Below are 18,745 nucleotides of genomic sequence, written 5' to 3'. Positions count from 1 at the left end.
CCACGTCGGCAAAGAATGATTTGCCCTGATCCCTCAGCAGCTGCTCCGAGTTATTTGAGAAGAGGTAGGAAAATTGCTCCGGGAGGGCGGCTGACACAGCGGCTTCGGTGTTAAGTTTTCCAAACTCTCCTTCAATGATAACCGTTGCGATCGGTAAACAGACACTCTCCTTCTCGGCCACTTGCCGTATCCTAACGCACTCTCCCGTAAAATCACTCGAGGAGACGAAAGACGGGTGAACAACGTCCATACTTGCTGCAGAGTCCCGCAGTGCTCGGCACTTCTTGCCGTTTACCTTAATTTCCTGCACATAGGGCTCCAATAGACGTATGTTTTTGTGAGTTTCCTGTATCGTTGCAAAAGCAATTCTCTCTGGGCAGCTTGCAGCGATGTGCCCTTGCTTTTTGCAATTGTAGCAGGTTAACGGTTTCCGTTTTTCAAAAGAACGCGTTATTTCGTTTCGCTGTTTCGGACCATTGTCATCATTCTGAGATGCATTCTGTCCATCCCTTACAGTTTCTTTGGGAAGGGACTCGTCTTCCCGAAACTCGCGACGCGTGATTTCCTTCCGTTCGTCGGGCTTCCCGTAAAACCCATCTCTTCTATCTGCTTTTTCTACGCGCACTGCCTTGCTGTGCAAGCTGCGGCGTGTGTAATACTCTTCCGCTAACTCTGCTGCCTTGTTTAGCTTAACATCCTTTAGCCTATCTTGCAGCCAGAGCCGGACATCCTCATCAATGCAACGGTAGAACTGCTCCAACGCGATGCATTCGACAATTTTGTCGCGGTCGTCGTAAACCTCTTCGCCCTTCAGCCATTCCACCAAGTCGGCTTTTAGACGAAACGCGAAGTCAACATTCGACTCCTTGCCCTTTTTTGCATACCGGAACCTCTGCCGGAAAGCTTCGGGCGACAATTTGTACTTCCGCAGTAGCGCTTCCTTCACATCACTGTAGCTCTCAAACGCCTCTTTCGATAAGCAAGTGATTACGTCTGATGCCTCCCCAGGAAGCAAGGCTAACAGATTCTGTGCCCAAAGGGATCGCTCAATGCTATTTCGCTCGCACACGTGCTCAAATTTTACGAGGTATTTGGCCATATCCTCTCCGACGACAAAGGGTGGAAGTTGATCGCGTATTCTTGGAACATTAGAAGTGAGACTAGGCGCTGGCGAGCTATTTCGGGTCTCCAACTCTTTCATTTTAAGCTCGTGCTCACGAATCTCTCTCCTTTCCTCCTTTTCCTCCTCGCGACGTTGCTGTTCTCTCCTTTCCTCCTCGCGACGTTGCTGTTCTCTCCTTTCCTCCTCGCGACGTTGCTGTTCTCTCCTTTCCTCCTTTTCCTCTTCGCGACGTTCCTGTTCTCTCCTTTCCTCCTTTTCCCGTCGTTCATTTTCCTTCCTCTCCTGCTCGCAACGTTCCTTCTCCTCCCTTTCCCGACGTTCATTGATACCCGCCCAGGCCTCAGCGGCTTCCTCAGCCGTTACGTCCCCGGTCCTCATGACCTCAAGGATCGCATTCTTTCTTTTGGTTGAGCCCAACTCAATGCCCAACTCCTCACAAATTTCGAGAAGTTCCTTCACCTTGTACTTCTCCATCGTTCACACTGTCCTCCTGCTGTTTACCCTTTTTGAAAATACCTGCCGTACGCTACTATAACACTACTAGTAAGACATATGCAAGTATTTCACACACTGCCCCGTTTTACCCCCTCAGCATCCCCTGGTTTTCAAAACACTCTTACTAGGCTTGAAACACACAAGGTTATCACAATGCAACACCAAATCCTTCCCTAAGCTACTATAACCTGTGTCAGAGAAAGTCTGGTGTTTGAGGTAAACTTCAGGCACTCACCGCGCCGAGGTAGCTGATGCCGGTCAATCCCGTAGCTGCCATCCAGTGTTACGAACTTCCAACCGGTGCCACCAGTGTTACGACATCCAACCGGTGCCACCAGTGTTACGAACTTGCACCGCTGCACCACGATTACGGCTTTGTGGTCCCGTAGCGCTCTTCACCCGTTTCGTGACAGAGCGTTGGTAGCGAAGACTCCGAGCCTGGCGTCGATGAGAATAACAAAAGGGACTTTATACATTATATACAGGTTATCATACAGGACATAAACGGATCGGCACTGGGGCCGAGAGCTCACACAAACGCGACTGTTCTCGCACGACGGCGTCCGGCGAAAACGCGTGACACATCTCACCCCAGTCGGGAGCGACCCTCTCTCCAGGTGGGGTCGGCGGATCCTGTTTTCGAGCGGCGTGTCGCTGCTTTTATAATCCCCGAGGCCCATTGTCACTCAAACGGCCCAATACAAAGTCAGCACACGACGGTCGTCCGAGGGGTCCAACCAGCGACCGCGCTGGCCACTCGGTTCAAAGTTCGCGCGCGCGGTGACCTCCCGGCAAGGGAGGTGCGGCGCCGGGCCGTCGGGCACACGCGGACACGTCAAAACACGCTGCTCCGCCGAGGCTTCTCCCGCACGAAGGCGCAGCATCTTGACTTGTGAAGGGAGAATTATGGCGCTCGCAGGATAGATTCTGCATCTTGCAGATTCGGGATCCGGGCTTGTGGTAATGGCACAACAGTCGGCTCAGGCGTGCGTCGCTTGCTCAGGCGCACATTTCGTTGTCGCGCCGAACGCTGCGTTGCTCGACGCTCACCACGTCCGATGCGAGGCGCGTAGTCGCTGCGCCGTAGCCCATTGTCTTACACCCCTTGGCGGGTTGACGGGAACGCTGTCGCGTTCCACTCTTGAAGGCGAAGCTTAAGCGTCCGCTTTGCAGCTGTTATGACGTCATATGATAGCTAAGCGGTCGTGCGCGGCGCAGCAAGGAAGAGCGTGGTTGTGCGGCTAGTATGCTTCGCATAAGAAAGTTAAATAAAGTAAAACGTACCAATAAATTCCGAACATTCACGACAAAATACCTTCACATGTTCAAGCCAACCACAGGATATCGATTTACAAGATTTACACGTCGATGTGTGAAGAGCACGACTGGCTGATTTAGTCACGTCACGTATTCGACAAGCTCCACTCCTGCGAATGGAATTTATTCTTTAGTCCGTGTATATGCACGCTTTAAGATTTACCACCGGCCGGACCCAACGAGTGTTAAACTTCTGTGGAAATTAGCGTACTTTGTATTTTTGTAATAGTACACGGAAACGACCTTGGCCCAGATCCGAACTAATACCGTATACATGTATGCATAAAACCTTCAAATCGAATGGCATAACAAGCGCTGTTCCATTGAACTACTATAACCAACAACCGAAATATTGCGGTGGTACGACGAAAAACGAAGCACGAGACGGCGCTGAAGCAGACTCTACGGCACGTGATCAAAAATCATATGTCATTCAGGCGATATGGCGGCAGACGGCGCCACATTATGTCCTCGCGCCCCATAGAAAGTCAGTGTGAGCTTGGTTTCAAGAAAAAAAATAAAGTGTTCACGAAACGTTATGTATAACAGAGCAAGGAAGCGGAATGCGCGGGTGCTCTATCATAAGAACAAATAAGACTGCAAATTTTCCACAAGAAGGATTAACTTTGAAGACATTCAATATGTTAACTGCGCGGTAAAGCAAAGCCTGGTTCTAAGGGTTGCTTTCCTATGCTGGATGCCAATGTATTTTCCAAAACAGGCCTTGCTACGCAATACTCGGAAACGTTCCACGCCTACGGAATTCTTTCTTGCACTTGTCTTCCGTTTCTCTGTGGCTTGGCTGTCCTTGTTCTTGTATTTACGACCTTCCTAGACAGCATGTCACCCCCCTAATTCTAAGTTTACCGTATTTCTTCTTGCCACTGTAACAAAACTGCGCTGCCTTCTTGCCGTAACGCACCTCGTTTCTTTCTCTGAATTGAGCAAGCCACGTCACCTATTCGCCAAACAAAAGAAATACCAATGAACTGTGCGTTGCTCATCGTGCATTTTCTGGCTCTGACGATCCGAAGAAACCAAGGAAGTCGTCAGTGACCGCTCAGTAGCACAAGATGAGCCGAGTATAGTATACTTCTTGCAGGAATGGGTGGCCTTGAGCTCACTGGACCTGCAGGCCTTTGCCGAGGGGCTGTCCCCGGAGGAATGGAAGAACAGCTTTCGTACTGTCAAGGCCAAGTGCCAGGAGTTCGGAAAAGCGTTCCCGTGAGTGCTCGCCGACAACCAACATGTGCATGCGATCTAATGGTAGAGCCGGGGAGACACCGTAAGATGCTGGAGTGGACGAGATGGAGAAAAATAAGAGTCGAAAGGCAGAGAGGTCAGCCAGGGTAACTGTCCGGTTGGCTACTCTGTATGCACTGGGGAAACTCTGCGACGTGAAGAAAAAAATGTCAGTTTAGCAAGTACCCACTGCGATAGCAAGGTGTAGTGTTGCGCCTTTTGGACGGTGTTCTGACAGCACTCGGGTCCGACTAATGCGGACGCGACATACTCGGGTGCGCCAAAATTTCTGGTGCCCTCGTGCAACGTGCAAGAGCCACTATGCTGCCCGTTAAGAGACGGGCTAGCAAAATTACGCCACTTTCGGGTTTGAGCACTTATATTGCTTTCTATTTTTAATATTTAATAGTCTGAGAAGATTGGAGATAAAGGCATGCGCTTTGAACGCTATGTTTCATGACGTCTGTTTGTGGGCGAGAACGTAAGGAGCTGGTATGAGAAGCTTCAGTGACTGATTAGTGTAGTAATATAACCCCCACATACGGCGTGGACAAGCATATAGCATACATATAACTGAGTATATGTGGAGCCCCACGGCGACGCCGACGACGACGGCGGTGGCGAACATTTTCTTGTAGTGTCCATATAATTGCTGTCGCAATAATAGTGTTCAAGGCAGGTGTGCCCACCCATATAGTAACATCCACTGCCGTTGGCATAGCCAAGTGTAATGCACTGAAATTGACGTCTCCTAATGTGACCGAGCCCCGATCGGATACGAAACGAATGGAGAACTATATAGGAAAGATTCACCGGAAAAGGCAAGAACGACAGAAAGGTAAGCTAGTTGGTAAGGATTCATTATGCAAAAAAGAGCTGAGGCGTGCGGACAGGACACAAGAGTAGAGAAGTGGACAACACGAACATCGGTGTCCGTGTTGCCCACTTCTCTACTCTTGTGTCCTGTCTGCACGCCTCACCTCTTTTTTGCGGAAAGGCAAGTTCGTGTCATTCAAAGATGGCTCGGTTTTGGGCTCCGTAAGCTCTCGACGACGCAATGACGGCGGCGGCTGCACGCTGCGCAGGGACGAGGAGCGCTTCGAGTGCCTGGTGGTGAGCTACGCGCCCGTGCGCTCGCACGTGGACTTCGCTCTCTCCGAGCTCGAGTCCGGACTGGTGCGCGAACTTCGCGCCTCGGTGGCACGCGACGCGGCCGCCGTGCGCTCCTACCTGGAGGCGTCCCTGGACGCGCTCGCCGGCAGCGCCCAGACGGCGGAGGAACTGGCGCAGCTGGGCGCCGCTTTCGGCCGCACCGTGTCCGGCCGCGACCGGGCTGCGACCACGTACTCGGCCGCTCGCGACAAGCAGCAGCTGTTGGCACGCTGGTCCCGCCGCGCGCCACCCGCTGACATGGACGGGCTACAGCAGCTGTGGGACACCCTGGACGAGAGATTGCACCAGCACAGGGACGTCGTCGCGCACCAGGTGGGGCGTAAGGCAGTAACAGGCCTGTCTTGACGGTCGAGGCAGCTTGGAGAACGTGCTTGCTAACGTTCTTTTCACGCCAACGCACCAGGAATCCTTCGTGAGGCGTCACTATGGGCTGCGCGAAAGTTTTGCAATAGAGATGATGATGATGAAAAACTTTATTTATCCCTCTTTAAAGGGAAGGGGGCAATGGAATAGAGGGTGGAAGGAGGAACTACTTGAAGTAGGCCTCGTCTATCCTCTCAGCCCACTCCAGGATGGCCTCCTGAAGATCGGGCCTGGAGCTGCGCAAGGCAGCCTCCCACTGCTCTTCACTAGGTATTAATTGCTTGAGGAAAGGGGGAAGGGGGTGCTTAGGGCACCCCCACTTAAAGCACGTTAGGCAAGCTGTGGTTCACTACTGTATCCGAGATGACACGGCAACAAATGCGCGGTAAATGAGTGCATTGCAAGTTACGGCACTTTGAATGGGATGGACAGGCCACACGCAACTGTAGACACAGATTTATAAATACACAGCAGGACCTGATGTAGCTTTTGAGACCGTCGGCTGTGCCTAACTCTACAAGTCAGGGGCTTGCATTCTTTGTCGTGGCCATATTCAGTCTTTGGACCACCGCATAATCAACAATGTGTCTGGGCGCAAAAAACGAGACATATTTCAGTCCGAGTCATTGAGTTCGAGCGTCTTAAGTATACTTTTGTCAGGCCGGAGAATTAACTCAAACTTACAGGGCAAACACCTAAGGCGAACCACAAAAGGAAGACACGGCACACACTCAGCGCCAGTGTGTGTCGTGTCTTCCTTTGTGGTTCGTCTTAGGTGTTTGCACTGTAAGTTTAAGTTCAGAATTATGTACCAACTAGGCCCAAATGAAGTTTTACAGAGAATTAAGTTTGAAGCAACGTACATGGCATGATGGGGCAGTGACAGAAGCGGCTCATTGTCTTTTTACAATGCGGTTGCGCGTTATAACGACGCGGTCTTTACAACCTATACACACCGGGACCTCTGCAGATGGAAGTGCTGAAGGCCAATGCGTCGGCCCGCCTGGAGAACTTCGAGCAGCTGCGGGAGCGCTTCCTCACCCGCTGGGAACAGGCACGTTCCCGACTGGGCGACGAGGCGGCCAACCTCCTGGGCGAGCTGCGGGCCGAGATGGATGCGCTGCAGGACGCACGCAGTCGGCTGGCGTGAGTGTCTTGCTCGCCGAACCGGCGAACGCCGCCGCGTATAGGTCCGGACATTCGAGATGATCACCGCGGTGTTATCGGCATTATAGGCCCGTATTCACCATAGTTCTTAAGCTAGAATGGAAATGTTCGCAAGAGAGCATGCCATATAGTGGTGATGTAGCGTATGTATTATAAGCGAAGGCTGCCGGCCGATGGCAAGCAGCACTTACGAAATGAAAGCTTTGTGAATTCGATCCCAGTTAATTTGCACCAGGCAATGGCTTACGCTCGCCAAAAGAACACAGAATCTGGTGCCATAATGCGTAATGCCTATTCTCTTCGTATTTCGGTATCGCTTCGAGCGTTACGCCTCTTATGTTATTATCACGTACAACCTGTCTACCATGGCGGTGCTAAGAATAAAAGGGAATGGGAAAAAATTAAAATATTGCCCTGTACGTATACCTGCCCGAGCGCCTTCATTCCCAGCTTCTTGCATGTCCGCCACCATTATAGGCAGATGGACAATCCTTCTTAAATGAGCGAACAGTATTACACGCACCTAGTACTAAGTAAATATGTACTTTCCCTTATCATGCCTTCTATTGCGGCAGTCAACGGCGAACGAATGCGGTTCCTCCTGTTGCATACAACGTAATTGTGACCTTCATTTTTTCTTGGTTCGCTATAATGTCGGGAAAAAGAATGTTGTTGCCGAGGTGCCTGTTGCCTCGAGCGTGTTTCGCAAGGCTGCGGTGTGGTGGACACGACAGGAAGCACAAGGCAGCTTGTATGCACAGGTCAGAAGCGGAGCAACTGGGCCTGGCAGGACCCGGTGAGCTGGCGACGGCCGAGCAGGAACTGCGGGAGGCCGAGGCCGCCTGGGCACTACGCGAGCAGTTTCGCAAGGAGCTGCAGGAGCTGAGCCAACAGCAGTGGATCCTCATGAGGCACGTCGGTAGAACAGCTATGGAATAGGAACGTTAGACAACTGGAACCCAAACGATACGTTCAAACCGCGAAGTGCTGATACACCAAGAGCTTTTGTCTCACGAGTTTGGCAAACTGAGCCCTCCTGCTCTGAAAAAAAAAAGAAAATAAAAGAAAGGTATGGGTACTCTATTATTGTCGGCATGATCGACGTTGACGCGCACCGAAGTGCCAGAGAGTGAGCTTCCAATTACGCTTCCTTATCGAGAAAACGTGCTCGTTGGCACATGTGATTCGCAAGCACGAATTTCTTTATTTTTTTTTCGCTAGTCGGGGTCTCGTCGAGCATAAACTACGTGACTATCATATCAAAGTTCCGGCGTGTCGCGAACAGGTGAACTCCTGGAAGAAGACGGTAGACTCCGTTCTTGAACGCCGTTAACCTGCCTGCAGGGGGCAGCTTCATCAGTTGGAGCACTTCCTGGCGGAGTGGGCTCAACGGGCCAAAGATCCTACCACACCAGCGGCCGTCGCAGCGTCTCTCTACAAGGAAATCGACGCGCACAAGGTGGCTGCTTCTCGTCTCGTTTACGACACCACTGATTTCTTGCGCTGAGCAGCAGTGGTTATGTTAATTATAATATTCATAGGCAATCACTAATGATGCCGTACTACATGCACTACTCGTGACCGTTAGGCTGCGAGATGAACGTGAATTTCAGTATATGCTCATAGTCTAGGCGTAATAATATAATAGCCCTCACTCCACTTTGTCGCACACTTCACTGCTATGTATGGATCGATGTGATACTTGGAATGCTAACGGGGGTATTCGATTCATGTGTGCTCACCTGCGCTGCTAATCTGACGAACTTTAGCAGTCATTTTTTTCCCCTACGATGTCTATGGCAGCACCGCACCGAACAAGTTTTAACAAGAACGTCCTGACTTTTTTTTTAACAGTGCTTACCAGATGCAAACGGCGCTTCCGCGTATGAATCAACGAGCGTGTGTCAACATCACGTAGTCCTGTAATAAAGAAAGTAAAGAAAAGCAAGCAACCACGTCCAAAGTCCTCGCTTCCGCTGTATGATGAATTCCAAACTCAAGTTGATAATCAAGCAAATCTACAGAATCATTTAAAAAAATTTCACACACGCGGGAGAGCATACTTTTGCAGCTTTAATTTATTCATGCATTTCGCTTATGCATGCGCAAACGTAACCTTCAATGCTTATATATGTTTTAGCACGTCCTTTGTTATAAGGTCAAGAAACGGCCTAGGGCACAGCACGATTATCATTTCCCCCCTCTTTTAGCCGCAGGACCGCTGATGTAGCACAGGGCACTGATATTTACAAAATAGCGAATGGAAGTCGCCTCGAAACTGAGTGCATATTTTATGGCCTGCCTCAGCGATGACATCGCTCTCATGTGTTGTCTGCTAAACCACATTAAAGAAAACTTGTTCTTGCATAGAGACATCGAAGAAAATTTACTCATTTGCTTTAAATACACACAGTCGCTTCATTCGAAACAAGTCATTTCACGCTCTGCATACACATTCTTCGTGCTATAGTGAGCGGCGCTGTGTACTGCACTTGCTGCCTGCTGCCATCCAAATTATACTTTTTGGAGCTAGCCATGACCGCTAAGGGTGCAAACGAGGCTCTGAATAATTCTTGCACGTGTTAAAACAGGGGCAGGGATTTTCTAGCGGTGCATTTTCGATGCTTCGCGGTTTTCGCGCCGCTTCGTCAGTGGTCAGAGCGGCGTTCTTCCCGCGTTTTAATACCATAATACAAGCCCAGGTCAACAAGAGTGAATTAAGCTGACTCGCATCGAACTCAACACGCAGGCAGCGATGGTCATGCTACCACTGTGTCGCGGGGAGGCCTTCTCGGCACAACACTGGGCCGAGCTGTTCCAGCTGGCCGAGGCGACTGGCAGGCCGCTGGAAGAACTGCGCCTGTCGCACCTGCTCGCCGTCACGCCCAAGCTGGCCACCAAGAAAGCTCAGCTCCAGGTACGGTGGCCCCTCAGTGACAGCGCTAACTGTGCACCGACGCCATTTGCACACTGTGCCCGCTCCTGAATTTGTCCGTTTGCCGCTGCGCAGGACTTGAACAGCAGAGCCCGCTCGGAGGCGAACATACGGACCATCCTGAGCGAGCTTGACGTGTGGGGAAGCACGGCACGGTTTTCCCTGGTGGACCACACCGATTCCGCGGGCAACCACATGATGATCGTGCAAGAATGGGCACAAGTTCTGGGAAAGGTGCGATGTCCCGCCTTCGTGACTTGCTAAGTGCGCCAAACTGTTCGCGCACTGCCAGTTGGCGCGAAATGATACATTTTACATTTTATCACATCGTTTCGATGTTCTTCAATTGTTTCCCATGACATAAATTAAACGTTTTGTCTTTGCTCACAGCTGGAACGGATCCAGTTTAAAGAGCCAGTTTATAGCTGAAGGGCGAAAACCGTGTGCTGGGGAAGGAGGGTGCTTTCGCGCTATGTCTAACAACACTACTACCACTATCAATTATGGGGATAATGATTATAATGATATCATCACGACAGTTACTACCGTAATAATCATCAGCCTATCATAGCACATGTGCTGATACAATACGCCGATCTCTTATAGTAAAGCGGAAACGGTCTCACTAGAACACCACGTTTTATGACCGCAGCCTCCGTGTTGAACTGATTGCGTCACAAATCGGCAGACCAGGTGGTCGAAATTTCCGCAGTCCCCCACTACGGCGTGCCTCATAATCAGAAAGTGGTTTTGGCACGTAAAACCCCAGAATTTAATTTTTTTTTAAATCGGCAGAAGGAACCGTAACATGTGGTATTTGGTACGACATGCCAAGAATCGTTCATTTTAGGACGATTTCTTGGGCTTTTTTTCTGCCAGCCTAAAGGTTGGAAAGGCTTGCCGCGATTGGGGGGAAGGTACTTCGGTTCACTACTACTTATTGCCCTGTAAAGCATAAAACGCCCTTTCGTCTCTTGCGTCTGTTGGCGTCGTTTACGAGTTCCCTCTGTCTTGTGGCAAAGCCTACATTGGGCAGACTGGCACCGGCGTGAACGAGCGCGTTCGTCAGCACACTAAAACTCTAAAGGGAAAGCCTACCTCCCATCTTCCAGGATGCAATAAAACACGAGAATGTAAGCCTTTAGAACTAAGATCCTTCGTAATCACGAAGAAAAACAAGCTCATGAACTTGCAGAAGCCTTTCACATACAAAAGATGTGCGATGATTGCCTGTCCGTGCCGCACATCTTGTTAGATTATGAGACGCAAATGCTTCATTAAGTACTCCATGTGATCTAATGACATGCGCAGGAAGATGGTATTTTCCTTTTTTTTAGGTTTTTGTAGTAAACTTCAATTGTTAGAAAGTGCTGTTCCTGTGTACTTCCTTTTTGTGTTGCCGTCGATTCCTGCGCTGAATCTAAGAATGCATCAATTCCTATTCGCCCAGCTTTCCACTTTACTGCTCTTAAAAAAGCTCCAGCGCGTGCGGATGCGACCACACAGGTCGGCGAGCTGCAGCTTCTGGTGCACTCCCTGGCCGAAGCGTGCCGTGGTGGGGGATCCAGCGCCGGCCTGGCGGATGGTGCTGCCCTGTGGGAGGAGCGGCTGGCACGCCTGGAGCCCGCGCTGCGTGGCCTTCAGCGCGTGCAGCAGCAGTGGCTGCAGCTGGAGCCGCTCCTGGGCCCTCCACGCTCCCTGCTTCCCGACCAGGCACCCCGGTTCGAGGCCGCCAGCCGGCAGTTGAGGTACCTAACGAGCCATTGCTGCGGGCACGTCTTTCCACAGCATTTTGACGGCTAAGAAATGGAGCAGGTGCCTCAAACTTGTGACGTCAGACATAGCGCCGCGTACACGTTTCATGGATCATCGTGAGCCACACAATGACATGTTCGGCTGGTGAGAGTATAGTGGCAGAAGATCTTGGCAGTTGAAATTCGTAACCAGATTAGTGTTCAAGAAGGTCAGGTTAGCTACATTTAAACGCCTCGCGGGCACCACATGTGTCACTCTTGGAATAGAGCAACACGCACCGTACTTTGCATCTGAGCGCGACACTACGCGTGAATTCCCGATACTTCTTGAGGGTATCAGGTGCATTTGAGAAATTATACCCTTAAGCGCACTTACCTGGGGCTTCAGGGCTGAGTAACGTTATAATGAATCTCGCGTGAACGCGGTGCTTAAACAATCTTTAACGTTTCAAGAAAACTTTTTGGCAATGAAGTCTAAGATGCTAACAAACTTACGATCACAAGGGTGTAAACTCCTAATAAATGAAGCGCCAACTGTGACGGCACACTAAGACGAAACAAAGGCAGGACAAGGAGCCCTGTCCTTTGTTCCTTCTTAGTGTGCCGTCACTGTTGGCTCTTCATTTTTTGAAAGCTATGCATCAACTAGGCCCACCACGTGTTTTATAAACTCCCGATGAGCCGTCTGCCATCACAAAACGCTAAATTCACTCACCGCGAACAATTGCGGTGTGCAAAAAGCCGGAAGTGATCATTTCAGGTCACACAGCTGTTAGCATTGCGGATATAGGCTAGTTTCGTGGTGCGACGACTGGACATCCATCCAGGTCATTAGCAGAGAGTCCGCGACTACGGATTGGAAAGAACTCGTGGTAAACAGATGAATGCGCCCCAACAGCACGCCTCTATTGAAAGCCCTATGTCGTGATCCAAGTGGTGTAGCTCTACATTGACTTAATTTATCTCCTAAGTAACGTGGTGATGCGCAGTGTGGTGCCCATAAGTAGCGCACCTTCGTAGGGCCCTGATGGCGGCCGTGGCCCGTGACGAGAGAATCGTGCTCGTGGGCAGCACGGCCGAGACGCAGGCCCTGGACACCCTGGCCGACCAGCTGGGCCGGTGCCAGAGGGCGCTGCACCAACACATGGAGGTGCGATTTTGATTTGCTTCTCTTGAAAAATGACAAACCATTTTGCCTCTCTTTCTGTGGAACATCGAATAAACGAGAAAAATGTGACAAGCGCTTCGCGCAACAGCCTCGGAGCAACTCAAAATAAAACAGTGGGAAAAGAGGCCGACGCGACACCTAATGCGGATAAGGCTTTAACTCAAGAATAAATCCGAAATAAGCGCTAGAATGCTTGTGAGATATTTCCCCTAAGGGTGACAATGCTTGACTCATAAAGTCGTCGATAAAGTTTACTTGCTAGCCGGTATTTTTGTGGCGTACTGGTCCCTGTCCTTGTTTCTTTCTGCGGTCATTCCACAAGTACCCAGTCACTCCGTCAGGACAATGGTACACTGAGCTCGCTTGAACCAATCAATTACTTAACGTTGAGATGCGGTAGATTGTCGGAGTTGGCCCGCCTGCAACTTCTTGCAACCGCGCGCAGGACAAGCGTAGCCGCTTCCCTCGATTTTACTTTCTGGGTGACGAGGACCTGTTGGAGGTGCTGGGCAATCGCCCAAGCGCGGTGGAACCGCACCTGCGCAAGCTGTTCGCCGCCGTCCACCGCGTCGAGTGGGGCGACGAGTGCGTCACGGCCGTGCTCTCGCCCGAGGGAGAGAAGCTCGTTCTCAGCCGGCCAGTGAAGCTGACACCGGACCCGGAGGTCAGCGTCTCAAACTCGCTTGTATTGCTTGACAAAATGTTAGTCACGTGGTTGACCACTGGAGCCCAGTGACCACATGTGCTATCATCGTAATACATGACATCGACGCGATTTTTAGTGTTCAGCTTCGCATAACATTCACCTTTCAAGGTAAATGCATAGGAGCACATCTTAAGTCGTAGAGTTGCTAAAACTCGTAGGTAAATCCACTAGCCATATGAAAGTGCTTATGTCGAAGTCCTCGCGTTCTTTGAAAAAAAGAAAAAGAAAACAACGTAATGCTCATTCCTTTACAGCGAGTGTAGTTATACGTAAGTAAGAAAGCGCTGCACTGCCCTTGCGCGAGAATGCGAGCAAGCTGTAAACGTCCGCCACATTTGGAGGCGAAGGTTGCAGTGCATAAAGGCGTTTCATCGGTATTGAACTAGGCAGCGCAATATTTACAGTCATCCTTAATTGTAATAAATTAAATAAGAGCAATAAGAAAAATAGTTCGTGTTGTCTTTGTAAAACAGCGGGCTGAACATTAGGGGTCGTTTAAATAAATGCTGACTGGTAATTACAAATATTTTAGGGCCTCATGTCGATACAGTCCTATCTAAAACCATGCCGGCGTTGAATGTGTATTTGTGCGACCATGATTTTAATGTAACGATTATTCCCTTACGTGGCAACACTCCAAGTTAAGGCACTGCAGACGATTTGAAAGCTTAAACGGAAGCGGACATGTCAACGCCAGGCCACTGATGTCGATTACCGCCGGTAATCAGCGCTCAAATTTACCTCCGTGCGATATGCAACTCAGCGACAATCAAGATATTTTTTGCGCACTTCCGACAAGCTTGGGTCAGTCTAAAACGATTTCCCTATTGCTCGGTGTATGTCGGGGCCCTTCCAGGTTTGGCTTGGTGATCTGAGCCAGGAGATCCGGTCCACGTTACAAGCATTGCTACGGGACAGTATTGCAAGCCCTGGTCCAGACTCCTCGCTCTATCCAGCCCAGGTATGCTCTTTGCGCTAGTTGACACCAGCATTTTGCGTCCAGAAGCACACACGCAGGGAGACGAATGCAATCGGCTGCACGCATATAAATGCACGCTCCTCGCATGCACACGCATGCCTATGCGCAGCGATCTCACTGTCATATCGACGTTGTGAATTCGGAGAAAGTCAGTGCCCTAGATAGCTATAACGGAGAATCACGATTTTGAAAACAGTGACCTGCCACTATGGAAAGGTTGCACGTTGCGAGGGGGCGTGCGAGATCCGGCGTGGAGGAACCGGGCGTCCGGCTTGGTGCGCGCTTGTATTAATTGGAGATCGGGTGTCATGAAGTCATGCCGCCATTGGAGGAGAAATGCATGAGGTGCGGTTCTCCCGAAAAAGTAACAGTCGCCGATACCAAGAAATGCGTAGAGAATTCTAAGTGTTTCATTTATAGCGAGACAATAATTTCAGTCAGTTTATGCTCGGGATGAAATAACAGATAATAAAATTGTAAGAAAAGGCGTTACTGTACCGCTGTCATCGGCATCTGCACCCCTGCTTGTCGGGTGAAGTGTCCAGTGAGCTATGGCGTTTGAAAAAAAAAAAGAAGTGAATAAGGGAAAGGAGTTGGCACCTAGTCAATCCGTAGAACACTGCACACAAAGTGCTGATGTTATTCTTCTTTTCTCTTGCCACTATTATGTAAAAAAAACGCTGAGCTAATGTCACGACACCACTAAATTTTAATTCTATGTTTCCCTCTACTACGGCCTCTTAAGCCGGTGCACCATGGTCCGAGTTAAGAGACCGTAGTTTAGAGTGTCCCTGTGTATAATGTCCCTCCTACACGCACTCGGTGCACTCCTGCTTTTTTGCTTTTTCTATTCCCCTTTCCCCACCCCCAGTTTAGGGTAGCAAACCAGGGGCTCGTCTGGTTGACCTCCCTGCCTTTCCTGTCCTTGCTCTCTCTCTCGCTTTCCCTTTACTACGGCAACTGTCAGACTTACTGTGTGAGCAACGACCCGTTTGCTTAGTCTTTGGGCGCATGTGTTGTTGATGATTTTGCCTACCCTGAGGGATGTAGTCGTCGGTGCTGATACGATCAGGAAGTAATTGTCAAAACATTAGTGCTTTGCTGGCGAGCACTACAAGGAGAAAACAGTGAACAAATATTAAGTAGTGGTTCTGCGGGTTTCCGCTGAACTACTACGTCGAATATTAAGTACGTGCTGAATTGGTGGTCAGGTGGTGTGCCTGGCCGAGTGGATTCGGTTCACGGAAGCGTGCGAGGCCGCCCTGGACTCTGGGCGGTTGGCTCAGCTCCTGGACGAGGTGCGCTCGCAGCTGTCCCTCCTGGCTGCCGCGGGAGCGCAGATGGGCTCTCTGCACGCGCTGCTGATCGACGCCATTCACCGACTGGCCATCGTCGAGGAACTCAGTGCCCGCAATGTGCGCTCGGTCCACGACTGGCACTGGCAGAAGCAACTCAGGTATGCTCTCCGGTCGGCAAGCGACGTTTACGTCACGCTGAGCGAGCCCCAGACGGGTGCCTCTAACAAATTACTTCAAACGCCACTGCTTAAGTTATACTCAACGATAAACGGCTCATAAATTTTGAAATTTTATTTAACGTGTGCAAGCCAAACGCAAACACTGAAAGGGGTATTAGCATACCAGAGGCTTTACTGCTCTATACGATATGCATTGCGCGTTGACTCAGTGTGCATTCATCAGCAACGGTCTCGAAAGCTAAGTGACGCTCCCTGCATATGCCGTTGTCGCACAAGCTCCGAAATATTAGTGCGGTTTTAAGGACACGACGAGACGCACGTGTCTTCTTCGCAGCAGTATAATAGAATGCTGCCCTGCTGCAGGTTCTATCTGCGCGACGGACGGGCTGTTGTTAAAATGGTAGACGCAGCTTTCGACTACACGTACGAGTACCAGGGCAGCGCTCCCCGACTTGTGTACACGGCTCTCACCCACAAATGTTTCGTCAGTCTGACTCAAGGTGAGTTCTTCTTGAGCTGCACTGAAGGCAGCCCGTGTTCCTTCTGCCAGTGTGATTTACCTTTGACGGGCGGCTGCTTAGGCACAACTTATGCCCGGACAGAGCTTCCTTTAGGGTGATTTCACACTTCTCACATTTCACGTTGCGCTCACTAAGCAATAGTACGCATACTCAGCGCATACACATAAGTGAGGTTGGATCCGCTAGGTTTTCTCGTGCACGTCAGAGACGCCAATCATATGTATAGACACACCTAGATTCTTACTACGTCAGGTGTAAAGTGCGTAACATATTACAATGCACATTTACATTTACCAGATAAGAAGCCACGTTAACAGTATTTGGTTCAGACAGGCTATAGGTGTCTGGTGGTTATACCATGCACCCTCTTCGAGCCATTGTCTCCTGACTGATCTTCGTTTTCCTCAGAGTTCGGACACGCGGACACGCTGACACGCGGACACCCGGACATGCGGACACGTACATCCGCATGTGCGCTTTCAAAGAGGCAGCAAAGCGAGAGAGACACTTTATTAATATACTTCGAGCGGCGTCGTGGGCAAAAGAAGGGGACTGAAAAATGATTTCTTTTAGAATGTTTTATAAGGCTGGAGGCAGCAGTTATGATATTTCGACAAAATAACTAGTAATTCTGATTTCCCAAAGGTGAATTACGTTCCACACTTCTATTTCGACTGTGTGCGACGAGGCATGAAACGCGTGTGCTGGGACTTGAGTCAGCCTTATTGATGCGTTCGCAGGCATGCGGCTGGGGGTTGGGGGCAACCCATACGGACCAGCAGGCACTGGGAAAACGGAGTCGGTCAAAGCGTTGGGAAATGCTCTGGGACGGCAAGTGCTGGTATTCAACTGCGATGAGGTGTGTATCCTATCTATCAATGGTGAAAAGCAATTTTTGTAATCAGTAATATCTTGGTTTCCTCGCGGGTGACTTCGCCACAGGCGTAAGTTGTTTACATAGTAGCACAGCACTTGCTTATAGCAAGCGATTTCAGCAGTTATACACTACTTTGATTAACCATATGCTGTACTTGTGGTATAAGATATCCAAAAGTTCATTATCGCATTGAAGCATTGACATTCGTCAATGCTTCAGCAAAGACGAGTCCTCTTGTCGAAATGGCGGCGCTGACGTAACTGAATATGGTGGCATCCTCTTTCTACCCTTATCACATATCTATATTCTTCTGCTTCTCTTATAGTTTAAAAGATATATTATTTTATTTCTAATGTCTTTATTTCAAAGAAAGCTAGAAGCCCTCATTGCTTTAAGCTATAGAGGCGTGTGTTGATGGCTGTTATGATCGGCCTGGAATCCGACCTCTCAAGTGTAGGAAGCATTCCAGCTTCCTTTCTTGTGTCGAGGTAATTGCCCACATCTCCGAGAAAGCGTCACCCCTATGGCCCCTTCCACATCCTAAGCGTATACGAAGGACAGGACACAAAGGAGGAGACAGTAAGGGGAGGATATGGTTGACTTCACAGCCTCACAAGGGACACAAGATTGCGCTGAACACGCAGGCACTGACACCTCCATGGGTCCGAAGTTCCTCAAGTTTTACTAGTTCCCCTAGTTCCCCCAAGTTCTCCAAGTTTCACAAGCAGACTACAACAAGACCACAAGAAGTGAATGACCTTTTCGGTGGGGACCTCTCCACCGATTGTAACGACTGTACGCGAGGGGTTATTTAAGGCCTTCCTATCGCCCGTGTTAAGCAGAACCGCTTCACAACCATGTACAAATGATGTCACAACCATGTACAAATGATGTGAATACATTCTTTCTACATTTAATTTAATCCTCACGATGCCTGCCTTCGTCAAATCTCTGATTGTTGCGGTGAAGACTCACCTCATCTAGGGGGCGAGATTGGTTGTTGGTTCGAGTCTTCGTTGGCGATTCCCAAGAAGACGATGGCCTGTCCGTCTTCATCATATTCGAATCCGGAAAACTTCGCCTACAGATAGAAAACATCTTTCTGATTGACGTGGAGAGGTCAAATTCAATCATCCAATGTGGTGGCTGGATGCCTCGATGTATTTCGTTCATAATGCGCTTGCGGATTGCCTCGCGCCTAAGATAATCCCACATCACATGTCTTGTAGTGGCTTGTTGCTGGCATGTTTTGCACATCCCTTTGTTTGGCTCGTCACCAAAGAAGAGATGTCTCCTGTGAAGTGGCATCATTGTATTGGTGGCCAGCCTTCTCACAAGTACTTGGGTTCGTCGTGGTTGCAGTGTCGGCATTTTGGGGAAATGAACGTCGCATTGCGATTTCCTCTCTTTTCTTGCTCTACATAGCGCGGATTGGTGGGCGTCTGTAT

The 18,745-nt window shown here is 49.9% G+C and overlaps 1 protein-coding gene across 1 annotated transcript in view; it reads left to right on the top strand.

Annotated features, from left to right (window-relative positions):
* The window catches only part of btv (dynein cytoplasmic heavy chain beethoven), a 96,459-nt gene that overhangs the window by 24,157 nt on the left and 53,557 nt on the right, over positions 1–18,745 (top strand). The window contains exons 14-27 of the mRNA XM_070535314.1: positions 4,038–4,159; positions 5,263–5,662; positions 6,684–6,859; positions 7,642–7,791; positions 8,225–8,339; positions 9,630–9,797; positions 9,891–10,049; positions 11,322–11,563; positions 12,590–12,719; positions 13,183–13,401; positions 14,300–14,404; positions 15,634–15,878; positions 16,263–16,399; positions 17,161–17,279. Of these exons, the coding sequence (XP_070391415.1) occupies positions 4,038–4,159; positions 5,263–5,662; positions 6,684–6,859; positions 7,642–7,791; positions 8,225–8,339; positions 9,630–9,797; positions 9,891–10,049; positions 11,322–11,563; positions 12,590–12,719; positions 13,183–13,401; positions 14,300–14,404; positions 15,634–15,878; positions 16,263–16,399; positions 17,161–17,279 (2,487 nt within the window). The remainder of the gene's footprint in view (positions 1–4,037; positions 4,160–5,262; positions 5,663–6,683; positions 6,860–7,641; positions 7,792–8,224; positions 8,340–9,629; positions 9,798–9,890; positions 10,050–11,321; positions 11,564–12,589; positions 12,720–13,182; positions 13,402–14,299; positions 14,405–15,633; positions 15,879–16,262; positions 16,400–17,160; positions 17,280–18,745) is intronic.

This window comes from Dermacentor albipictus, chromosome 3 (assembly GCF_038994185.2).
Source record: "Dermacentor albipictus isolate Rhodes 1998 colony chromosome 3, USDA_Dalb.pri_finalv2, whole genome shotgun sequence".
NCBI lineage: Eukaryota > Metazoa > Arthropoda > Arachnida > Ixodida > Ixodidae > Dermacentor > Dermacentor albipictus.
The sequence above is the reverse complement of the archived record's forward strand: the minus strand, read 5'-3'. Positions and strand labels throughout refer to the sequence as shown.